The sequence below is a fragment of the Tympanuchus pallidicinctus genome, unplaced genomic scaffold (assembly GCF_026119805.1).
Source record: "Tympanuchus pallidicinctus isolate F22 unplaced genomic scaffold, pur_lepc_1.0 scaffold8, whole genome shotgun sequence".
Lineage (NCBI taxonomy): Eukaryota > Metazoa > Chordata > Aves > Galliformes > Phasianidae > Tympanuchus > Tympanuchus pallidicinctus.
This window is the reverse complement of record NW_026294802.1, coordinates 18,660,146-18,685,819: the sequence shown is the minus strand read 5'-3', so window position 1 is coordinate 18,685,819 and position 25,674 is coordinate 18,660,146. Positions and strand designations below refer to the sequence as shown.

General features: G+C 43.8%; 1 protein-coding gene across 3 annotated transcripts in view; it reads left to right on the top strand.

Annotated features, from left to right (window-relative positions):
* Positions 1-2,034: 2,034 nt before the first annotated feature.
* The window catches only part of ELK3 (ETS transcription factor ELK3), a 33,214-nt gene continuing 9,574 nt past the window's right edge, over positions 2,035-25,674 (top strand). Inside the window, exons 1-2 of one of the 3 annotated variants that reach the window (XM_052667332.1) lie at positions 2,035-2,451; positions 20,098-20,306. In XM_052667332.1, coding sequence (XP_052523292.1) covers positions 20,100-20,306 — 207 coding nt within the window. In that variant the 5' untranslated portion in view covers positions 2,035-2,451; positions 20,098-20,099. Of the gene's footprint in view, positions 2,452-19,446; positions 19,557-20,097; positions 20,307-25,674 lie in introns of those variants that run through there. The other 2 variants (XM_052667333.1, XM_052667334.1) reach the window with 2 other exon arrangements.

Genomic DNA, 25,674 nt, shown 5'->3' with positions numbered 1-25,674 from the left:
ACAGCATCCTCACTTTCCTCACCATCCCCCGGGTGGTACGAAGCTCTCAGATGGTTCCTGCCTAGCCCTGAGCATGGCACCTTCATTTGGGTCTCAGCTTCTCTACATGGACAAAGAGGGACGAGTGCTGCAGACAGATTCCTAGGGCTCACAGTAAATAAAAAGAACATGTTTATTTGTCAGCTTTCTTTTTAGGGACGTAACATTATTTCTGTAAAAGAAAAGAAGTCACTGACTTGGTTCGAAGAAGTAATACCGGCTGTGAGAGTTTATTATCTTGGATCTCCATACTGCCAGTACTGGCCAAAGAAACTTCAAAATGTCTCTGCTTCTTCTCTGATTCACAATATCAGTGAAGGATGAATGCAGAAGATGAAGGTAGGCACCCCCAGCTGTCGGTGCAGCACTGAGTTACTGGTGCTGTGAAAGCCTCTTTGGCTGCCTTGCTGATGGAAATCGGGTCTGCAGTTGCACTCCCCAAAGGAAGGCTGATTCCTGTACCCTGATGACCTCAACACCTAATGCAAGGACTTAGTCCATTGCATGTTTTAATCTAAGTAATGTGCTCCCTAAAGTTAAATGTTCCAATGTTTCTTTGGGAAACAGGAAGCGAGCAGATTCCACATCTGTATTCTAAGATTCAGAGTGACATCTAAAAGGGCATTATTTAAAGAAAATCATAAAGCAACATCATATGGTGTGCTGGTAGGATGTTATGCTTGGTCCCCCATGCCATGTTAGAAGACAAGAAGGGAGAACCCAGCAACTTCCCTAGAGCCCATTTGCTCTCTGCCAGCTGTTGGAGTGCTGTTGACTCATGACTAGTGGCCAACAGTGGCAATCCTTGTTAGTTTCATCAGAACATGGAGCATACTTTTGTTCCCAGTGACACTGTCTGTAACATCGCCACAGGGCAGTAAAAAATCAGCATAGCTTCTGTGTTGTTTCATGTTGAGAACATTTTTGAGCTGTGATTAGTGTTTGAACGATAAATGGTGTAACTGTTAAAGAACAGCCTAGTACTTACTGATGGTAACACATTCTGTATTTAGTAGCATCACTGCATTTTACACCCTGCAGTCAGAAAGCATGTCCCTCATTTGGAGAATTTCCATATAAATTTAGAAACGGATAGTGTAATCATAGAATCAATAAATCTCCTAAGTTTGGAAAAGAGCACTTACATTATCCAGACCAACCATCAGCCCATTCCCACCATGCCCACTAACCATGTCCCTCAGAGCCATGTCTACACTGGTCTTGAGCCCCTCCAGGGTCCACCACCCTCCCTGGGCAGCCTATTCCAATCCCTGAACCTTCCCTGATGCAATATGAGGCCATTCCCTTGTGTTCTGTCACTGTTACGTGGCAGAAAAGGCTGACCGCCGTCTCACCATAACCTCCTTGCAGATCGCTGTTGAGGGCAATCAACTCTCCCCTGAGCCTCCTCTTCTCCAGACCAAACTAGTTCCCCAGTTCCCTCAGCCGCTCCCATCAGACTTGTGCTCCAGACACCTCACAGCTGTGTCGCCCTTCTCTGGACAACACTTCAGGGCCTCCTTGTTTTTCTTGCACTGAGGAACCCAGAACTGAATGCAGTATTCAATAATGCAGATATACGAGATAGGAGAGAAGCCACATAAAGATATAAACGCCTTGGGCAACACGTTCATTCTAACAAATCCAAACACACGGTTGAGAACCGAGGTCTGAAAGTCACCGGTCAAAGCTTAAATCCCGCTCAGTGCCTTTCTGCTGGTCTGTGCTATCTGAAGCGGGAACGCTCTGCTCAGATTCGATGATTTGAGCAGCCCTTGACTTTTAGCGCGTACTTTTCCTCGATTTTGCGCCACATCGTTCTGCCGCCTTCTGTACTTCAGTACCAATTTGAGGTCCACCCCGGGGACATCCACGCACGGCCCCAAGCTCCGCATCCGGACACCGCGATGCCACCTGCGGGGCCGCTCCGGGGCCGCCCCCCGCCGCCGGGCCGGGCCGAGGCTCCTCCCCGGGGGTGTAGCACAGGAAGAGGTGGAGGTCGGGGGAGCTCCTCGTGAGTGCTCGGAGTTCCCGTTAGTGCCGTGCTATGTGTGTGTCTTATGTTACAGCCATGCCGCACATCAGTGGCCAGAGCGAGGGGAGAGGGGAGGAAAAGCCTGTTTACACAGACTGCAAACCGCCTGGGGAATAATGCAGGAAAGGAAGTGAGCCGGCTCTCTGTCTGACTGCTCCGACTTCCTGCTCACACAGACACACACACACACACACACACACACACACACACCCCGACCGAAAAAAAAAAAAAAAAAAAAAAAAACGGGGAAAAAAATCAGGATCTCATTACAACAGCAACAGAGCGTTTGCAGAAGGCTGTCAGCATGGGAAAGCGGGGGGTTTTACCCGGCTCCCTCTGAACACCGCGAGGCAGCGGGAGGGACCCGCACGCTCTGGGTAGGTACAGCGCCGCAGCGCCGGGACAACAACCGCAAAGTTTCGGGGGTCTGCGGGGAGAGCGCGGGTCCGGGCGGAGGGCGGGAGGGGGCGGCGAGGAGCCCCGCGCGGATCGGGCTGCTGCCCCGGGTCGGGCGCTGTGAGTGAGGGGAGCGGGGAGCGCCGCCTCGGGGGCTCCGCGGAGCCGGAGGCTGTCCCTGGGGTAGGCGAGCCCCGAGCTCCCCGCGGCTCATCGCGTCCCCCCGGCCTCACGGCTCCGCTCCCCCAGGCAGCGTCGCCCTGGCGGCGGCGGGGCGGTGTCACGGCGGATATGGGGCGCCGGAGGGGTCCCCCGGAGCCTCCGTGAGGGCGAAGGAGGCCGGACGGGGGATTGCGGGGGGAAAGGCTGCAGCGGGAACTGCACGAGGGGCTTTAAAAAAAAAAAGTGTCGGGAGAGTTTCTGGCTCGTCTGGAAACAGCAAGACTAATTGCCATGCGCTTCCGGTTTGAAACTGGCAGCAGACAACATCTTGAAAATGAGTCACTGCTGCTCACAAAGAAACTCTGTGGTTTTCTCCCTCTCAGGTTTATGTATTTGCTCTTTTTACAGTTTCCTTTGTAGTCCTCTGCGTTCTGCCGGCCCTCCCCCTCCCGCTCTGTCCCGAGACCCCTTGGCCGCCGTCGGTAGTTTCCACCACCAGCCTAAAAACACTGCTAATGTTTGTGAGGAGAAAGAGAGAGAGAGAGGGAGAGAAAGGGAGAGAAAGTGGAGAGTTGTTTTTGGATCTGGCTGTGCTGAAGGTTAGAGGGACTCTGATGCTGCAGGGGGAAAAAGTTCCCTGAATTTTCCACTGGCTGCAGGAAGAGAGCCCATTTAGTCATGGCTAAGTAATGTCTGCACACACACCAACTAATCTCATTAGGAGTTTCCGTTCCCTAACACAGGAGGGTTTTGTGAAGCCCTGACAGCCCTTCTAGCGTTGCAGTTGAAAGGGAGACAAGTTACATCTTTATTTACTCAGGGGCGCAGTGCTGAGACAAGTATGCACGGTGCGGCGTCTTTTCAGTCATGGGGACTTGAAAAGTCAGTGGTTGCGTCCCATTTCAAGCAGAAGGTTGTGGTTTGTGTTGTATTTTGCTCTTACAGACTTCCCGATCAGTTTGGATTGGATGCGATGCAGTAAATGCTTGCAGAAGGTGTAGTGCAAGAAGTGGGATCCGTGCAATGCAGCTCAAGACAGACACACTCTGCATCCATGACAGTCAGTGTGGTTGTGAAAAGACACTCCTGTGCCCAGGTGCTGAGGCCTGAGCACGTCTGAACTGAGCATTCAGTCCTATAAGATCACCCTATGGGCACTTTGCATGTTGCATTGTCAGGGTGTATTTATTTTGTACACATCGCTTTTGAGTCGGTGCTTTGCGTAATTAGTTTGTGGTCATTTATTTCCATGGTAGTTATGAAAAAGTGCCTGTGTTCAGAATTAGAAAGGATTTTGATATGTCCCAGTGATCTTCAGTTTTAGCCTTTCGGGGGGGTGGGGAATGGTCTGGAGCAAACAGAAAATGGAGTCTCGCTTGTGTTTTTTTTTCCTTCATGTCCAAAAAATGTGACTAAAATTGCAAGTAATAGGAAATAATACTCAACTACTTAATTGAATTATCATGTGATACCATTAAACCTAGCAAGTGTTGTGCGAAGAAGCCGTGGCTGGATGGAGAATAATTGCTGTGCACCACGTGTTTACCTTTGAGGATCTTCAGTGTTTCCTGTACTTTCTGTATCCAAGCTGCACAAAACAGTTCTTCATTACTGTTGCTATATGGAGCAGTTCTATTAGTAGATTGGTGTCACAGCTTTCAGACTTGGATGCCTCTTGGTTTCATGGTTAAGCAGGGAAAAATTTAAAAAGAATACATGAAACAGAAAACGCCTAAACTCTTCCAGGTGAATGCAGTCATTGGGCAGTGAGGGCTGTGTTCTGGTTTTTTTTGTTTGTTTGTTTATTTCTTCTGTAAGGTTTTTGAGAGGGAGAGAGGAGCATTAATGGGCAGAATATTAAAAGTAATTTTGGGGTATGTGATGGAGCAGTCAGCAGACAGCACCAAGACTTCTAGTGAAGAGGCTTTGCTTGAAATACTGCCTCTGTAATAGGCACGTTTATTGTCCACTGCTGTGTTAAATGTTGGTGGGATTTCTGTGTGCCGTCTGCTGAATCAGTGTGGATGAACCACTCACATTTGTCCAGACAGATAGGAAATTTATGTAGTGTTCATATACAGTATTCACTCAGCATACGTTCTGTTCAGAAGAGAAAAAAATCCCAATATCCAATAGAGCATGATGGTTTTTGACTCAAATAATTCAAGTGCCGTAGAAGTTTTTCACTAAAAGTATGATTTTATTCTTTCCCTGTTTTAATTTATGAAGTCTATCATGTGTGAAAGGATTACATGCTGCTGGCTTAGGGGTGAGATAGGGGTGTCATAATTGCTTATATCTCAGTTTTCTCATCACCTCTGTGAGTTGTTCCTAAGAATAAAAACTGACAGGCCTTTATCGTTTTAGATACCACCAACTCTTATATGCAGCAGCTAAAACAGGCACAGGGGGAGAAACTCAGCACGGCTTTCCTTGTAACTGTGTTTACAAAACACAACGCACACGGATGCTTTCATATGCAGGAATAAAACTTTGCCTTTACCTATGATCAATTCTCACTGCTTACTGGTGTCCCTATTACTTAATATTTTGTTCAGCTTAAATAATGAAAACAAATCAGGTGTCTCACTCTGAAGGCCAAAGAATTCCCCTTTGCTGTGTTCTAGGTCTGATGGTCTAAACTTCACTTTCTTATAACGTTGTTCTTGGGACAGAGGCCAACTTCAGGGTGTGTTACAGTCAAGGTATTCCTGTAGGAAAGTATTACTGATGGAGTGACAGTATGACAGAAGCTGAAACCTGCTTTTATTAACAAATCTGTTTCAGAGGACTTGCTGTAGAAGGGAGGTCTCCTGGCAGGTTCACCAAAGTGCACTGGAGCTCAAGGCTTGCCCTGCAGGCCATACTCTTACATGTACTCATAGTGCTTATGGACACAGGGTTTCCGCAGCTGCATAACGAGTGTGAATCTTAGCTTTAGGAGTGCAATTACATGACATTAAGTTGCTTCAGCAAATCAAAGGAAAAAAGTAATGTTGAAATGAAAAGACATTTGGCCACTGAAGATTGGAGAGAGTGGAATGGGACTGGGAGAACCAAGGTCTGGCTGTTTGTGATGTGTGTATATGGTGCACCATGGTGACCTCGTGCAAAGTCTGTATGTTCGTGTAGTTGCAGTTATCTCTGTTTGGTGGCTCCAGTGTGCAGTGCGTCCAAAGGCAGCTTTTTGCATCCCTCGTAGAGCTGTGAGTCTGATTACAGGAAGGGACACTGATTATAGGATGTGTCGAGCCCGGGCTGGTTTCAAAGGGTGCTGTTGGTTTTGAGCTGCTGTCTTTGTAACCACACCCAATGGTTCCTGCAGAGGCTGTCACTTCTGGGCCCTTGGAAGCCATCCTGTGCCGTACATGCGAGGGGTGATTCGTCACGACTCTCCCCTCCGTGCTGTCCGCAAGAGGGAATCTTGCAGTCTTGAATCATGAGGCAGATGTTTACTTGGTGTGCGGCTTCTGAAGTGAATCAACTAATATTCTGGAAGCTGTTGAGAGCTCTTGAAAGACTGAATGTATCTGTTCTCATGTTGAAGTGTTTTGTTGAGTAAGGAATGATTAAAGAGTTAGTCATGATGTTCAGGAGAATATCAAGGTGTGGGTACAGGAAGGCCAGCTCACTGCTCTGCAAGGCGCCAGGCCACGTGTCTGCAGACAAAGCAGATGGAGCACAGAGTGCTCCCCGTCTCTGTGCTCCCTGCAAAGAAAGTGCACCATTGTCTTTACACCTTTTGTAAGCTGCTTGTGGATTTAGATATACCAGCAATCAGACCACAGTTCAGGTTCTGAAGGGTTTGCTTTCAAGAGTGGATTTTAACCCGCGAGCTTTTGGAGGGAGAGTTGCTTCCTTTCTAATAGCAAAAACTAAATAAAATTCCTGCTGTAAGCATTGGCACAGAAATATATTGATATGAAAATATCACATGCCAGTTAATTCAGCACCGATTGATAACTCTGCAGGCATTCTGCATGTTTAATTTTACATGGATACTGTGGTGGTTTCTGCAATACCAAGAAGTGCTCTGGAACTGCCGGTGTGTCTGATCAATGTAATTCATGGTCACTATCTCACAGGTTACTGAATAACTAAATATTCAGGTCATTGTTTCAAGTTATATTATACTTACGAACACTGCACCGAATTCTGTAATGCCATTAGCAAATGCAGCTCCACTGAAACTTTTTCTCTTCTCTGGTGTTACGGTTAGCAGCACCACCTCTGCCTTTGCCCTGTGGCAACCGTTGTGGTGGTTTGGGGATCTGCAGTTGTCTTTGAGCAGTGGAGTGGGGCAGTCTGTAGCAATGCCTTGGTGCCTGCATTCTGCCCCTCCTTTGGGAGGAGTCTGCTGATGCCTACATGCATGAACTGCGTGTTGGAAACTGCTCACCTGCAGGGATCACACCTATGAACTTCCAAGATGAATGTCTATAAACCATGTGAAGAAAGTTTCCTAAACTCTGACACATTCTCTTCCTACATGTGGGGAGTTAGATACAGCTTAGACCATTCAGGAGAAGAATTTCTGTAGGAAGCCACAGGCTGTGTTTTGGTTCTTTAAAGCACTTAGATGTGTCTTTATTTTTGAGTGTGTGAGTGTTTCCTTGAATGCACATTGCAAGTATTGATATGCATTGCTAAGCTGGGCCTTGAGTGTCACTAGGGCATTAGTGTTTGGCTCCTGCTAGCTTTGTGCCATTTGCCTGCTCTGAGCAAGTCCTTCTGCTCTGTCATAGCCTTGCTTTAAATTTGGCAGTGTCTACATGTACTAAGCATGCAAATGATGCAAATGATGCTGCCTGCTCTGTGAGATTTCCCCCAGACTCATTTCAGAATCATTTAAGTCATGTCTGAGTTTCTGCTTGCCAATTTACTCTGCTGTCATTGAAGACTGAAAATGTAGCTGGGATAATCTTATACTGATTACTACACATATTTGCAAACAACACTTAGTTTCTTCAGCTTTAAAGGATACTTTTTATATTTTAAATCTTGTGGATCCTAACTGAATCAATGGTGTGGGGTGCAATTTTTCCTCTTCTCATTCTCTCCCTATTTTAACTGTCTTTAAATTATATAGTGAATCATTTGATTGTAATTTTTTTGATTCTTACTAGTCATTCCAAATTGGTAAGGGCTTTCTAAGCACTAACCTAAGTATTAAATCCTGATAGGGTGATTTTACCAGATGGGTCTTCCTCCAAAAATGCTGGTGAAGCAAAGAAATCCATGTAAAATAACACTTCTGCAGTTGTACCGATAAGAATAGACTTGTGTTATAGAACTCATGGAATCATAGAATGGCCTGGGTTGAAAAGGACCACAATGATCATTTAGTTTCAACCCCCTTGCTATATGCAGGGTTGCCAACCACCAGAGACCACGCTGCCCAGAGCCACATCCAGCCTGGCCTTGAATGCCTCCAGGGATGGGGCATCCACAGCCTCCTTGGGCAACCTGTTCCAGTGCTTCAACACATGTAAAGAACTCATCTAAAGAATCAAAATGTCTACAGTTGAAGGTCCTCCTGTATGTTTCCCACTGTCATCTTGCAGAACAGTTTACAGCTCATCTGGAAAACATTTCTATTACACACCCGTTTGCCTCTAATGTGGTGACAGCACCTCTTCACTGTGTCTCTGTCTCCCTCTTTGTCTTTTTTTTTTTTGTAGCAAATTGAGCAGATATATTTCACTGTGAGCTTTTGGGGAAGGATGCTAATGAGAGTTATAGTTGTAAATGCTTATCTTGTGGTAACGTTGAGTGGCCTCTGTTGTATCAATACATGGTACAGCATAAACAAAAAGTTTAGAGACTCGAGCACTACTATTATCTCTTCTCAGCAATTTACGGTAATTCACGAGAAGAAATAATCTTTAAAAAGCACTTTAAGAGCAGATTCCTATTGGTGCTGTTAGCAATATCTGGAGAAAGTTGTCTGTGTTCAGAGCATTTCTTTTGTGATATGCTAATATGGCTGAGATGGGAATTGGGATTAACATAGAAGCCCATGAAGCCTGGTGACTCAGCCAGTGTGGTTTGGTGCACTCTGCGGGTGTCATGTGGGGCTGGTACAGGCAGTGTGTCTGTCCTGCCCTCCTTGCTCCCAACAGCACTTTCATTTGGAGGCTCTCTGGTGCACATACGTCCACCAAAGAGTATCAAAGCTGGACTGGTTCCTGCTCTTTCCTGGGAGCGGGATGCATTAAAACAGGTGCAGTCTGGTCCAAATTGAGGAGGGGGGATATCATCTTTATTTAAATGTGAACTCTCATCCTGGAATCAGTGTGCAGGTCAAAATCGTGGCTGTTGTTGGTTCTCCAGAGCAGCAGAGACACAAACAGACCAGTTGGTTTATTGATGTCATTTCTAAACACAGGCAGTCTAGGCTGTCCTTCTGAAGTTTGCTGTAGTTATTGAAATACTCTCTTGTTTCCCTCGCTCCTCCATAGCTTGCCACACCATGGCAGTTAGTTCAGATAGACAGGACATGGACAGTACAGGAGGCCAGCAGCGAAACCTTCTGTTGGCTGACATCTCATGTATTCTAAGGTACATTCTGTTGGGTATTCCAGTGGCTGATGGGTGATGATAGGGGAAGTGTGTGGGTGTGACCTTCAAGTTCTTGCTGGTGTTCAAGACAAGTGAGTAATCTTAGAAGCTAAAATAGTCTTTCAATTGGGTTTCAGTTTAGCTTAGTGCATGGTAAACATGCATAACAGAATTTTGATTAGCACTGAGAAGGGAGGAGATTACCAGATTATTGAGATTTTGACATGTAAGAGAAATTCTTAATTTGTGTTCTCATTATGAGACCTTTCAGAATTAATACCACTTAAAATGAAAAATAATAAGCCTTTACTGGCATTGCAACTAGTTGCTCATTAGTTATGATTAAGGAACTTGCACTGTGGCTCGTGCTCTGTGAACTGTTAAGATAGTGCTATTTGGAAAGGGATTGTCTGGGTGAAATGTCTGTATATGCACATATGTTACCATCTGCCCAGTTGCATGACACCGCTTTCAGTATAATGCTGTGACTGAATCCTCTTGCAATGTGAGAATGTATGGGCGAGCTGGTTATGTTACTGACTAGTTCAGTGACTCTTGTGCTAATCCTGTGCGTTCTGACAACTCAGTGCACATAGGAAGGGGAGCTCTGGCTGTAACCTTGCTGAGCTGCGGGTCTTGCAGAGACGTCCAGCTGCCTCAGTGAGCCTGAGCAGAGCTTGCATTTCCTTTCATTTTGACCAGCCTCCCCTGTCAGCACAGCATTATGACATGCTTGTCCAAATGTCAGAAAAATCCATTAATAGGGGAAGATGATTTAAAAAAACTGAAATATAAAATCTTTTAAAAGCACCTTGTGATCCAGCTGATAATATTAATACACCATCTAATATGTTACAGCCACTATAACTCACAGAGCATTTGGTCTGCTGTTGCAGCACTGGAAATTTTGGTACTTTGGTTTAAGATAGGAGTACTGACAAGGAAAAAGCATTCAGGAATGATCATGGCTTGGGATGCCAAGTAGACTTCTGGGATAGCTGCTGTTCCCGAAGGCTGCATCATCTTAGGGACATGGTTAGTGGGCATGGTGCTGGTGGGCTGACAGTTGGACGAGGTGCTCTAGTAGTCTTTTCCAGTCTTAGTGATATTATGATTCTATCAACCCTCTTGTTTTAGCTGTTTTTTCTTGCTGTTTTTCATTGTTTCTCTGTACGTATTGTCTCTGAATTTATCAAAGAGACTTCAGAAATTTTATATTGGACAGTCCAGTAACCGTGGGCTGCATCCTACCAATTTCAGCTGAAATCTAAGAGGAAGTCCTGTGGGGAAAATAAACACATAGAGCTGGCTTTGGAACCAGAAGTCCCTCTGATTGCAGCGTAGTGTGTTGCCAGCGTGCCACAGATGTGCGCCACATGAGGAGACAGAAAGCAATGCGAGGAGCCTGCACTCATTTTACATCTTTCCCAAGGTGCATGGCTGGGGCCACTGTAGATTTATGTTGTTCTGTTTTTGGCTAGCTTCACAAATAGTTGAGCAGGTTGTTTTTCAAGCCTTTCATTGGGAGGCTGCTAGCCTAGCAGTATTTCCTCCTGCTGTGGGCTTCTGCTCAGTCTGATTCAAATAGTTTCTTGTATCCTTATATAAGGAACTGGAGAACTGCATCCTTGTGGAGACTCTGCAAACAGCCCTGTTTTAGGGGCGGCATCATCACACCTCCTTGGCAGGCGACCAGTCCTTCCTGGTATTATTGTGTAGGCAGTGGAACTGAACTCCTTTGGATGCCCGCCTCAGCTTCCTTTGATTAATTAAGAAAATGAAAAACTGAAAAACACTGTATTTCCAAATATGCCTACTAGAACCATTTCTAGATGTGTGTTACAACACCAGTGCTTTCTTTTCTGCAGTGTCACTTATGTTAGCATGTTGTATTTTGCTGGGTCTCGCCGCTGTCTCTCGTGTTGCTCTTAGCTGCAGGACTCTGTTTATTTTTTTTAAATGTACTGAGGATGTAGCAGTGGGAATTCTTGCTTGAGTAGGAGACCCCATAACTTGCTACACTTTACTGTCAATAATCTCTTAAACTATCACATAGAAAGGACTATTACACAGGAGTGGTAGAGCAGGCATAGGTTGTATGGCTTTGCTGAGGACATCACCAGCAAAACCCTTTGCTTTTCTGGCACATCTTTAGACCAGTTTGGATTGATGTGGCAGTATTACTGTAGTGCAGATCGGAACTTCTGTGCTGGGGCACTCTCCATCTTTTTCTAACGTTTCCACTGGGTGGTGCTGCAGGAATTCCTATTTTTTTTTTCTTTTTCTTTTTTTTTCAGTTGAATCTGCATTTCCCAGAAAGACGCCTCTAAAGTATAATAGGAGGAAGTCCTGATTTAGAAAGTTTTTGCAGTTTCAACACAATAGATGAACTTAGAGGATGCTCTGGCAGGAAATGTCCTGGTTGCTGGATGTGGAAAATTGACCAGCGCTCTGTCTCATGCACCCAGCCAGGTCCCTCAAGTGCCTTGGATGCAGATCATACTTTTGGTTTGATTTATTAACCTTTAACAGAGAAAGTTCTGCATCATGTTAAAACAGGTATATTTACACACTTAGATGTGAGCTTATTTTTTCCAGGCCAATTAAATTAGCAGCAGGATCTCCTTGGATGATGAATAGTTGAAAACTTCCTAAGTAAACAAACCGATATTTGTTTTTCCTCCTTTCTGGCAGAATCATCGACTTTTCACCAACCACATCCTATTTATCACTCTGGAGGCATCTCTGTTGAGAAACAAAGTGTGAGGACTGACTCAGGCTTTTGCCTTGTGCTTTCAAATGTTTCTTAGCAGAAGTTTGGACAGATTTGGCAGCGCTCCGTAACCTCCCATGGTATATGTGTTGCTCTGCAGACTGATCTTCAATGGATTCTTGATTTCTTGATTATTCTGGGCTTGTTCAAACTGGAGAAAAGAAAGCTGTGGGGTGACCTAATTGCAGGTACCTTTCAGTACCTAAAGGGAGCCTATAAAGAGGAGGGGAGTGAACTCTTGGAAAGGGTAGATAGCAGCAGGGCAAGGGGAAACGGTTTTAAGTTGAAGGAGGGAAGATTTAGGTTGGATGTCAAGGGGAAGTTCTTTACAGAGAGAGTGGTGAGGTGCTGGAACAGGCTGCCCAGAGAGGTTATGGAAGCCCTGTCCCTGGAGGTGTTCAAGGCCAGGTTGGATGGGGCCCTGGGCAACCTGGTCTAGTATGAAATGGGGAGGTTGGTGGCCCTTTTCCTTTCTCTTTTTTTTTTTTTCTTTTTTTCTCTTTTTTTTTTTTTTTCCTCTTTTTTTTTTTTTCTTCTCTTTTTTTTTTTTTTTCTTCTCTTTTTTTTTTTACTCTGCTTTTCTTTTCTTTTCTTTTCTTTTCTTTTCTTTTCTTTTCTTTTCTTTTCTTTTCTTTTCTTTTCTTTTCTTTTCTTTTCTTTTCTTTTCTTTTCTTTTCTCTCCTCTCCTCTCCTCTCCTCTCCTCTCCTCTCCTCTCCTCTCCTCTCCTCTCCTCTCCTCTCCTCTCCTCTCCTCTCCTCTCCTCTCCTCTCCTCTCCTCTCCTCTCCTCTCCTCTCCTCTCCTCTCCTCTCCTCTCCTCTCCTCTCCTCTCCTCTCCTCTCCTCTCCTCTCCTCTCCTCTCCTCTCCTCTCCTCTCCTCTCCTCTCCTCTCCTCTCCTCTCCTCTCCTCTCCTCTTTTTCTTCTCTCTTTTTTTTTTTTTTTTAGAAACTAAAATGTAAAGGGAAAAAGTCAGCGTAGAGCATTTGTAAGGATTTCAGACTTCCATACAAATACTAATTGTAGAGCAATGTGTAAAATATATATGGCTGAAGCAGCTAGAGGTGGCCTTACTCAGTGGTTTTATTCCCTAAACACATTATTTCGTCTTTGATATGAGCCCTTGAGGAATTGAATTATTTTGGTAATTTCTAATGAAGTTTTTTAAAACTCACTTAACTGCTTATAAATATTACCACATTTTAAAAATGAGAATAGATTAGCAACATCTCAATTTCTAATACTGGAAATTAGAAATTGAAAAAGAGAGTGGGCATGTTCTTTCACATGTTGTTGCAGTCCTCTCAAGGGTTAAAATGAACCTGAGACAGTTAGAAAAATAAAACCAGAGCTGCTATTACAAACTGGGACAGATGTAGGAGGCCAGGTTTCCTGTGGCCCATTTTCCAGTTTCCTGGCTGCAACCTGCAGAAATAAAGGAAGCTGAATGCGAACGTGAATGAGAACCTAACAATGCCCCACGTCGCACTGCTCCAAAAAATGTTCTGCTCGCCAGAATTAGGGTACAAAAGCAGTAAATGGATGCACAAAAAATATACACGCGTTTCCTGGACTGGTTGAGAATGAAAAATTCGGCATTTGTTATGGAGAAATGCTGCGTGCTTGCAGGAGCACTGACTTCCCTGTGAGAGCAGTGTAAATGGAGGTGTGTGCCTGCTATGGCCGAGTGTAAGAAAAGGAGCTGGATCTTCCACAGCTGCTTTGGCTGCAGAAGGAAAAGGCTGTGTTTTTCAGACATCAAGTGACATTCATTTCCGTGCCCTGAGTCTGCGTCTTAATCCTTTTCACATACACGTCTGATCACCAGCTCTCTGTGACTACCTAAAGTGCATAATGCTGGCTGACACCTTCCTCATTTAATTGATCCCCAACTGAATTTTTTCTGCCCCTAGGCTCCCCTTGCCCCCTCTCCCACCCATCCATCCCCCCTCTACCCCAAGTGCCGTGCCCTGCTTTATGGCTTGGAGCACCAGGTGTATTCTGCGAGCCCTCTGAAGTCCCAAGGAGCTGGTTATGATCCTCATGCTTGGAGTGATCTCTGGTTTTAGGCTTCAGAGCTTGTTTGTATAGATTGTCCAGGATCAGCAGAATGTCTCTTAGGCCGCAGAGGAGCTAAATGTTGAGTGGGGATAAAGGATTTCAGTTAGGAGGCCTGGCATGTCTGGGGGGAGTGAAGGACGAGTGTGCAGCTGTAACGTGCTCTTTCTTCATGTGGAAGCTGAGGAACTGTGCAGGTATCCATAATGTTACAGGGCTGCTTTCTGGCTTCCTTGCCTTCATCTAGCTTTTCTTATGCAATAGTCTTACAAAACTTAATGCTTCAAAGAGCATTCTGCTTATCTCACTGCTCATGTCATTAATCTGATAGGGAACTCCTTTAGCTAGCTTTGTCTCTGAGCCTCCTGGTTTTCTGATGCCTGAAGATGGCTTGCATATTTGTTTAACTTTTTCCCAGTAGATAAATGACTTATTTTTAAGCCTTAATGCCACCTTACTGACATCTTATCCCATAGAATTTGATGTGTCTTGTCATGGTCAGGAAGTAGCAACGCAGCCCATCAGCACGCACATTTCTTTTGTATATCTGAACCATTTCTAGTGTGACTTAAAGTTTTTACCGTTCTTGCTGGTACTGGTAGAAGCCAGTCTCCTTACACTGAGCAGAGAGGCAGGCTTTGGCTTCCCTCGCTCCCACCTATCACTGTGTAGGAAAATGAGATCTTGGGTAGGATGCCCTGTGGATGCCTGCCCTTCAGGGAGGCCTTTCAGTGCTGACTTTGTTGCTGCTCCAAGTTCATGCATATCAGTCAGGAAACTGAGGAGTTTGTTTGAAACAAATAGGGGCAGTGTTGGCAGCACAGGTATGTCGAGTTGCCTTCTTCACACACCGGTCCTGAACGTAACATCTGACACACAGAGCTCACGTTGTGGCACACTGGCTGTGCGGTCGGTAGGATTCGTACAGGGGTACATTGGAAAGCACGCACCTTAGGAATGCAGACAGGGTGTTAACATGGTTGGCTGTCACCGTTGCCTGAGAAATGGATTTTCAGACCTGAAACATCCTTTGGACGTTGTATGCACTTCCAAGTGTAATTCGTTTCAGCTCAGCCTCTGATTTTGTTTGCATCAGTGATAGTGAAACGGACGACAAAGTAAAATTACCATACTATTACAAGTCCAGCAGATTTTGTTTCCTGAGCCTCAAATTCACTGTGTAAATATTCAAAAAAGAGCAAAGTTGCAAAACCACGGTAAAAATAACATGAAGAAATAAATTCTGACTCTGTTGTCTATATGAGGTTAGTCTTTCCGTGGCACAGAATGTATGTTTCTGTTCCATAGGTTGCCTGTTTCATTCTGTACCATAAATGAACGCCACTAAATAACTGCTATTTAAAAACTATTTTTCTTTTAGCCCATGTAAACTCAGTGTATAATTCCATGTATTATTTTCTGCCCAGCATTCAAATCCTGTACAGAGCACAGAAGTAAGAGGATTATTTATTGTTACATTTCAATACTAATAGTTGAATGAAATATGAAATAAATGCCTCATAGGAAGTGACCACTTTCCTATACACATTATGCATATTAAGGAGAAATAGTGGATTCCTTTTCAATCAGTAGAAGTTCAAAAGAAGTAAAAAATATGTAAATGATGCACAAAGTTTTCTGAAGATTTCTGATTCTTCCCAGTTACAATTTATAATAGCTTAGTGGTTAAATTACATGGCCTGTAATGCTTCTTTCAGATAATTCTACTAATCCACCACTCAAATCGGGTGCACGTGCACTGTGGGGCCATGTTGTCCTCCTAGGAGGAGAATGAATAATTTGTGAAACCCAAAAATGGTGCCCAGAAAGAAAGGCGAGTTTCATATTGTGGTTGAGCTGATTGGAAATCAAGAATTTTGGACCATTTGAAGAAGAGGATGAGAGTTTTTATTAATCCCCTACAAATTGTTTTAGGGAATGAAAGCAGGGCACCAACATTAACACCAGTTTACTACCTAGAAGGTAGTTCATTTGAAATGCCAAAGCCTCTTTTGTCATAATATTTAAGGTTTTACATCATCATTTATGCTGACCACAGAGTTTCCATTTAAGGTGGTTACAGCTGGGAATATTCAGTGCTCAGCACTTCAGAACTGATGGCATCAAGTTGGATGCTTGGAAGAAAAGGGGCATATGAGTAATGATGATCTGAAAATGTAATTTACCTGATTTGCTTCATGCAGGAATTATGCATATATAGTTGCTGTAAGCTTGTGAGCAATATGGGAAGCTTTACATAGGAACTCTGTAGCAGACAGGGGTTGGAGTGCATTGCTGCACTGAGCTCTTTTAATCTCACTTCAGTATGCACAAGCTTGGCTTGTATCTAAGAGCAGACTTACACAGGTACCAATTATGCACACAGATACCAAATTTTTAGGTGTACAGGTTCTGTATGAAGTCTATTCAGAGCCATAAGCATGGAGACCTGACTCACAACTTTCAGTGGGCAGAAGATAAGGCAAACAGGTTGGTGAGGAGCTGACTAAATTGATGCCCTGGATCCAGCACCTGGATTGCCCCCAGAGGTCACGCATGCTTCCCAGGTGGTTGAAGAACTGATCAGGACCCACCTTTTCCTTTAACAATGGTTGCAGTCACCTTTTATAGATGTTGCTCATTGGAAGAAGCCTCTCCTTTGTTACCAGGATGGTAGCACTGAGTGGGTGCCTGTGTAGGAGGTTCTGCTCACACAGCCTTGTGCTGATCCGCCCACAGCTGAGTCACCCTGAGGCCCACACTTGGTGAATACAGAGGAATCCAAAACTGTTTACATTTAGAGAGGAGATAAGCATCAAGAAATAGGCTCATAATGGCAAGTGTAGTGCAGTGTTAGCTGTAGGTTACCCAGTGAGGTTACCTTCTTAGCCAGAGGTGAGTGGGGATGAGAGAATCTGCAGCAAAGTATGCTTTACTGTGAGATCAGTGCCACCTGAACTCTCTGAAGAGACATGATTGCTGATGTGATTTGATGTGAAGAAGATGTGATTAATAGTCTGGAAGGGAAGGATCGCATCTCTGAGGACTGTTTTGAGTAATGTCATGGAGGTGGAGCTGTCGGTGATTGTATAACTCTCCCATCTTTAATTTCCTCAGTAGCAAAAAAGCCTGGGCAGGCTCTTTTCAGCAGTGGCCAGCGACAGGACAAGGGATGATGGACACAAGCTGGTACATGGGAAGTTCCATATGATGCTCAGAAAGAGCCTCTTTCCAGTGAGGGTGACCGAGCGCTGGAACAGACTGCCCAGAGAGGTTGTGGAGGCTCCATCTCTGGAGATACTAAAGATCTGCCTGGATGCTTTCATGTGTAAAGTATTGTAGGGAACTTGCTTCAGTGGGGGTGGTTGATGATCTCCAGAGGTCCCTACCATCCCCTTCCATTCTGTGACATTACTTACGCAAGTCTGTAGCCTAGGACACTTGTAAGCATTTTTAAAAAAATTTTAAAGGAAGTTATTTACCACTACCAACAATTTTCTGGAGTAAAAAAAAAAAAAAGAAAAGTTCTATTTATGATTTCTTGTTCAAGTAAGGCAGTATGATTCGAGCTGAAATGATGCAAGTATCTCTGTGTAATATATAGTGTATAGAAACTGATCGTTTTAGAGTCATGTGTCTGCATATACCTACCATGTATGGTAATATACATATTTTTAATTAATATTTAAAGCTTTATAATGTATGTGTGTGCCAGATGAATAGGGCCACTTTAATAATTATGACATTAGAGATGAATGATCTATAAAGGATGCACTTAACACTTGCACAGATGGTGTAATTTAGAAGAACTTAATACTAAAGGTTGTAAAGCAAATATGTAACTTCCAGGTATATTTCTAGCTGAATTCTAGCTGAATATATCTTTCTTGCCTTACCCTGGCTATAAAGTGATAAAAATAATTCAACAAAGCAAATGTAAACTCTTTGAAAGTGCCAAAGCAGCCATAAGAGGCAGTTTTGTTTCAAGAATACCTAACAGCCCTGTGAGGCTTTGCTATCTTGTGAAGGTGCTGTGAAGTTGTGTTACGCAGCTGGCTGTTGTAGATGTTTGTCCTTCTGTCATTCCCACTGCATTCTCAGTCATGTAGAGAAATGAGGCTTTTGTAAAGATAGTAACACCATAATTAATTCTGCAAAACCTTGTTTGGCCAGTGGAAATTGTTTGGAGCAAAACTCCAAATTCTGTTTTTCTGCAACACTGCGACCTTTTCGAGTATCTTTACCTTGTTTTTACCAAGTGAAGCGTATGTCATTTATTTTCCTTTTCAACTAGTGCGTGGTGAAGACAAGCATACAGCAGCATCTAGTGAGTTAGCGAGAGAAATAAAGGGTTTCTCTAGCTCTGGGGCAGACTGAAGAGGGAAAGCAGTCCCCTGCTGCACTGCTGCCTGCAGGGATAGCTGGAGGTCTCCTGCCCTCTGGTGGTCAGCACACCAAAGGCAAGGTGAGGCAGGGATCCTGATATGTGAGGGTAATATACTGGGAGCCAAAATGAACAGGGAGATTAAAAATCAAGAGTTTGTTTCGATACAGACAAAAATGTCTGTTGTTACACAAAGTTAAGTAATAACTGACCCCATTCACAGTGGCGTGAATTGACCCAGTAGTGCTGGCATCTCTGAATCTGCATTAGTTAGAGATAATGTAGAGTCATAGAGTGGTTGGAAGGGACCTTAAATATCATCTGGTTCCAGTCCTCTGCCATGAGCAAGGACACCTCCCACCAAGGTCCCATCCACCCTGGCCTTGAGAACCTCCAGGGATGGGGAATCTACGACGTTCCAGTGCCTTACCACCCTTATAGTTAAGGACTTCGTCCTTATACTTGATCAGAACCTGTCCTTTTTCTGTTTAAAACTGTTACTCCTTGTACTATCACTGCTCTCTGATAAAGAGTCCCTCTCCAGCTTTGCTGTAGGCTCTTTAGGTACTGGAAGGCCACAGTGAGGTCTCCTTGGAGTTTTCTATGCTTCAGGCTGAGCAACCCCAACTCTTTCAGCCTGTGTTCATAGGGGTACTCCAGCCCTCTGATCATCCTTATTGCTTTCCTCTGGACCCACTCGAACAAGTCCATGTCCTCCACATGCTGCAAGCCCCAGAGCTGAACAGTGTTCCCAGTAGGGCCTTATGATGGCAGATTAGAGGAGGAGAATCAGCATCCCCCACATATCCGAATTAAAAGTCAGAAGCGGCCAAGAAAAAATGATTTAAGATAGTATTAAACGTGCTGAGGCTGCCAGTGTTGTTGAAAGTGAGGGGAAATATTTTCTAGCTCTATAGTTCAAAAAGCCAGTTGCAGCTATATCTTTATTGCAATAATAAGTTGTCTTCAGTGCTAAGAGGCTCAGGTTCAGTTGTATATGTGCCTGTGCTGAACTAGGATTTATTTATTCTTACATTTATTCTTCTCTTGCAGTGCCTGAAAAAAACTTTCATCATGCCTGCAGAATAGGTTGTAGCTTTAGAGCTGACAGGAACAGCAACAACCATTTGAGGCACTGCAACAAGCAAAAGGTGTAAAGGCTGTGTGAAATAGGGAAGGTAGGCTGTGGTGGGAAGGGGAAGTGTGGTTTCTGGTCCTCAAAACAAAGGAACTTCTCCATGTTTTCCTCATCTTTCTGTTCTTCTTGGATGGGGGAACATCCAAGTTTAGTCTACCTGTCATGACAGTAAGTAGCAGTTTTGCAGTTGCTTCCAGCATGGGTTATATAAAATCTGTTCTGTTTGTTTGTTGTACATTCCTTTCAAAGGTAGCTGCATGCACTATGGTGTAGACCTTGACTGAAGATGACCCTGTACCATCTAAACTAAGTGGGCAATGCTTTGCTGAGTATTTGCTATATTCTTATATGTCTCATCATAGCAGTGCAAAAAATACCGAAACGGGAGTTTGAGACTTGCTGGTCTTACGGAAGTTTGGTTGTGAACAGTGTGGTTTCCTTTGCTAAATTATGTCAGATGATTCTTACCCATAGCTTATCACTGAACTGAGTGTTGGCTGAAACACCTGCTCCCAAATGTTTTTCACACCGTTGCTCTCCTTTGTCCCTTGTAGGTATGGAGAGTGCAATCACACTGTGGCAGTTCCTTTTGCAGTTGCTGCTAGACCAGAAACATGAGCACCTGATTTGCTGGACGTCTAATGATGGCGAATTCAAGCTACTCAAGGCAGAAGAAGTGGCTAAGCTGTGGGGACTCAGAAAAAACAAAACTAATATGAACTATGACAAGCTGAGCCGAGCGCTCAGATACTATTATGACAAGGTAAATTTTGTTCTTCTCATGCAGACTAAGAAAGTAGAAACACTACCGTTTAACGTTTCAACCCTGTTGTGGACACTTTTTAAAGTTCTCCTAATTAGTTTTTACAGCAGACACTACTTCCAGAGGCAATTGTGGAGGTAAGAAGGCAGCCAAGATGGACAGGAAAGCACTGCATGCCCATTTCCGGGGGCAGGGGTGGGGCAAGGTTTTGATTTAGGCTTACACTTACTGAAGCTTTCGTATGCTTCTCTGTTTGGCTACCTGATATTTTCTGTAGGTTTTGACAGTAATAAAATAACTGTTGATAACAGAGAGCTGTTTGATTACTGTAGCCTGCACAGGATCTTCAGAATGCAGGGAGGTGGTAGAAAGCAGTGATGATCCAGTGCAGCAGGTACTGGCAGCTATGCCAGCAGGTACCCCCTATGCTAGAGCAAGGAAAGAACACACAGACAACCCAACAGCATAGAGGGTGGGCATGAGTTTTCAAAGTTTTTGTGGGGCACAACTTTCAGAACCTGGATGCTGTTGGCCTTTGCTTTAACTTGCTTGAGCTTTGTAGTAGATTTTCTGTTTTATAATTGTATTGGATCATAATAATGTTAATCTGGGAACACAGCATTGAAAAACATTTAGAAATATTTTGACAGAGCAGCATTACCTTGCAAGAATCTCTCTGTAGCTCATCAGTTATTAATGCTAAGCATTTCCAAGGGTTGGGAATTTTTCCACTATATTATTTTAGGACACAATCCACATTAGCTTCCGCAGTAGTCAATCTTATATGTTGTTGTTATTTAATTAGCATTAATATATGTGAATGAGCAGTGATGTGGTGTTTAACTGGATGAAAGTGCAGAGTAAGAGTAGCAAACAGAAAGACAAGCAACCGATCAGATGGTGGGTGTCAGAGCAGGGCATATGTGTCAGGTAGCAGTTTCATGCTGAGCTCATTACAGTTGAAGACTACGCTTGCAGTAGGATGTTAGATTCACTCTGACTTGTGAATTTATCTTCAGGATATCTGAACTCAAAATAACGGGGTGTATGCTTCATTGTCTAATTTATTTGCCCTTGCAAAACCTGTTGAATTTTGCCCCTTCTTCATGCTGACAAAAAGGCTCAGAAATACATCTGTGGAGGTTTGATAGAACTAATCAGACCCTAAGGAGTCAGCATTGTTCAGGCAGCATCCTTGTAACTGGCAAGCTGTGTTTATTTGCCCCTCTCAGAAGCTGGTGACAGATGGGTGGTGTAGGCACATCCATTTTCAGCCTGTTTTTAAAAAACTGAATTCTGGAAGAAAAACTTGACCATACTAATCTGGAAGTATTTAGATCAACCAGCTTGCTTCTGATTTTCAGGGATTGTGACCATGCTTGTAATCTAGAAGAAGTCAGTAGAGGGTACTGTTGGCTGGCACGTGTGAAAATCAAACTTGTGCAGAATAGTGGGAGTTGGGAAGATGACTCTCACTCTCTTGAAACCATCCTTCACTTGGACGTTTAGTCCTTGGTCTTACTCTTTGACAGCAGCATGTGGCAACAGAATGCAAAGATGAGAACAGGGAATAAGCAGAATTTGTGTTAGATTGCTGCAACAGAAAGATGTTTGAAGGCAGTCTGAGATGTGGCAGGGTAATAAAAAGACAGAATTACAGAGCACAACTTTTGAGCTGCTAAAATAACTAGCATATTCACCTTATGCAATTTCAGATTTTACCAAATTCAAGGAGTTCACAAATTGTTTCCAACCTTTTTTTGGATGACATTTTATTGTTTCTATTAATATTAAATCATTTTGGAATTATTTCCCCTTAAATGGGTGCTTTTAGTAATATGTCTGAATTTTTGTTTTTTACTGTTCCTTGTATTCTTGAAGATTACATTAAAAAGAAGAACCATTAGAATTTTGTGTATTAGAAAGGAATGCTTCACAGCCATGCTTAGTGGTCTGTTCTCATCTTGGTTTAGAGAAAGGACAGTGAGGTGAGATTATATGGTGAGTAAAACTGATGCTCAACACAGTTATGGCATGTGTGCTACCTGCAGTGGTAGGGGAGCTTGATGCTGCAGGACTGAACTCAGAATACTTTTCTCATGCATTATTTGTAGTGCACTAAATCTTGGAGGCACAGTGTGACTGGGCAGCCAGTCCAGCACAGCAACCAAAACCCATTGGGATTGCAAATTAACTTTGTGCAATTTTCTGACCAGCCTTTTTGTTCCTCACGTTGGAATTTGAAAGACTGTATGAAACTGTAGGAATTTTTTAGATGCAGATTTAGAGCTCTAAGTATGACAGTAAAATGTTTTTAGTATTCTGTCTGCCAGAAGTCAGATTTTTCCACTTAACATCTTTCAAAGGTGGCCTGGCTTAGAAGGCACAAAGGGATTCAGGACACCGCAGCGGCTGTTCCAAGCAGCTGCTATGATGAATTCCCCTTCACAAAGTGCTAAAAAGGCTTCTGCTCAGCATGGGGAAATTCGCTTCACTATTTGACTCCGGCCTCTCCAATTATAAACTTAACTGGGATCAGTGGGGACAGAGAGCCTGCTGGTGGATGAGCAGCACATGCAAAGTACAAATACACCATTGTTGACTGAGCAGGCACTGCTTGAAAATAGGGGACAAGATATTTGTAGCACTCGTCCTCTAAGATCTCTCTGATCTCTTCAAATCAAAGGAATGTAATGGCTCTTTACTTGAGCCTCCCTTTCTCCTTATTCTGTTTCTGGTTGCTTGCTCGCTGCCACCCCCTTCATGCACACACCTTTGTCATCTCTACTGTCTCCACTACTCACCATCTGCCAGAGAAGTGGCTGTATGGTCTTCAGCATGGTATGGTTGTTGCTCACTGTTCTTACTGCTGCTTTCTTGACCTATGTGCTCTCCTCCATTTGCTAATTTTATCTAGGTGTAGCACAGGGATTTGGGCCATTTTTTTCAGTTCTGCAGCCCAGTGGAGTTCATAGCTCCTTGGTGGAGAGAAGGATAAGCTCTTCTTTCTCCATATATTATGGCCTTGTGTATCTACAGGGTCTTCTCCACCTTGAACTCCAATGATGTGGCAGCATGTGAGTTTGAGGCAAGTGCATTTGATCTTTGAGAGGTGATGGTGGCCCATGGGCTGGGCCTTCCTTTCTTGGGCCACCCTCTGCTGCTGTATGCGGCTGACACCAAGTGAGTTTGTCTTTGAAATTATTCACTGTGGAGAAATAAAAGCTGATCACTGGATAAGTGGGGGTTTATAAGCTCTGCCATTGTGCTTGGGGGGAACGCTTGCTTGTTAAAATTCATCATCTGATTCATCTGAAGTTAAAAGTAAATTAATTCCAGTGCTGGAGAAAAATAACACAATTAGGGCAAGTTCCTTAGCTTGGCTTTGAAGCAGATGATGTGCTGTTGAGGCTGATGGCTGGGTTTATGTTAAATTCACATATAAAACACCCCAGGAAATGTATGGTGTGGCATGTCTCTGTTTGCTGCTGAGATTCTGATTGCTAAAGGTTTGTAGATAATCTGAAGACTTTCCATTTCCTGCTTCATTTGTTACCCAAATTTCCCTTCACTCTTTGTGTTTAATGCATTTCCTGTGTTGCCTTAACAGAGCAATACACAGATGACAAATAGCACTAAGGGAAGGAATCCTGCACAACCTACAATCGAGCATGTTCGGTTCCCAAGCAGAGTACTTTTTCTTGGTGTGTAGAAACAAAATCCCAATTTAAGAAGGATTAGTACTTTTATTATTGTTGAAGTTGCCCAGTTGCTTTCTTTTTTGCTGATAACTGAAATGATGGATACTTTTTGGGATTCTCTATAGAGGTTTCCAGACTGCTAAAGTTCCCAATGAATATTTCAAGATGACACCATGTGATAAAAGTTTTGAGGGCCAAATCCAGGGAACTGCATCCAGATATCCACATTAATAGGATGTTAGAGTTGTGGAAGTCACGTCTTCAGAAGTTAGGCAATGCAGAAGTCATAGTTCCCTGCATAATGTTTGCATGAGTTATGCTGCTTTAATTACACAATCGTATACCATTGCAACAAGCAACTATTCAATATTTTTGAGTCCTCTCTGAAGAGCATGTGCCCTCAGGCTTTACTCAGCGACTGCTATTCAGTCTGTCTTCTAAAGACAGAATAAATCATTTTAACTTCAGTTAATGGCTGCCCTCTTTTTAGATATAGAAGGCAGCACAATGTGTAGTACATAAATAACATGCGTTCTTGTTTGTGCTTGCTGCAGCAGAGGGGACAGTGCTTCTCAGGTACTCAGAGGCTTCTGAGGTGCCCTCAGCCCTCCCTCCCTGCCTGTAAGAACACGTCAGACCCCATACCCTGGTTACCAGTTCTGGTATTTAATGCCCAAGTGTGTGTGGCAGTGTGGAACAATTCTCTTGGGAAAAGGTCCATTGCTTGGTCTGCTTCCAAAATTTCAGGATATAAAGTGAGAGCAGAAATTATTATTCTGCTTTTGTTGAAGTCTTGAGTTTTATTCATGGAAAGATGGAAGACGGCAGTGAAACTATAGCAGTATGATGGCACTAGGTTACCAGCTGTATGCGTTGTAGTGGTACAGGTGAGAGGGATCTTAAGGAAGTATTTGAAGGAGCATTAGGAAGTAGCTTTTTGGAGAATTGGAAAGAGCTTCTTTTGAGAGTGGGGGGTGGAAGTCAAGTAATACTTTATCTGAAATAGCATAAAAGTAGTTAGTTGATGCTGTCCTTCCTGAAAGATGAGAGTAAAGAGTATGGCACTGAGATAATGGGTAGAGGAGAAAACCCAAGAAACTCACAAAAAACTGTGGTGAACAGTGGCCTGGCCAAAGCCGCCTGGCAAGAGAGTGGTCTGTGTGTCCCTGGTGGAGGTGGGTGAGGAAGGGGGGATGTCCAGCTGCTGAGAGCCTTGCTCTGCCAAAGGTCAGAACGGGTGCATGATTTAGTAATACCTGTGCCTCTGTCACAAACTTGACAGAATTTGGCCTGTACACATGCAGCATAATAAGCACAAAGGCACGAAGTGTGATGTTAACAGTCTGCCTGCCTGCATGTGCTGATGTCCTGTGTTTTGGAGCGTTTCAGCCACAGCTGCCTTCTGCCAGCTTACATTCTTCAGACATGGGAGTGTGAATATTTCCTCCTGCCTTGTTTTTGTAAAGGTCACAGTAATTTTACCATTTGGAAAGAGGAGGTGATTATTTCATCTGCAGGTTCTGGTAGAATCCTATTCAAGTGGAAGACAGGGTGGAGAATTCATAGCCAAAGTGTTGCCGTGGATGTTGCATCCCTGGATACTCTCAGAGCTTGGGAACATGCCACACGTTAAAGTGGGTGGGAGCTAAGTGCAGCAGCTACAGATC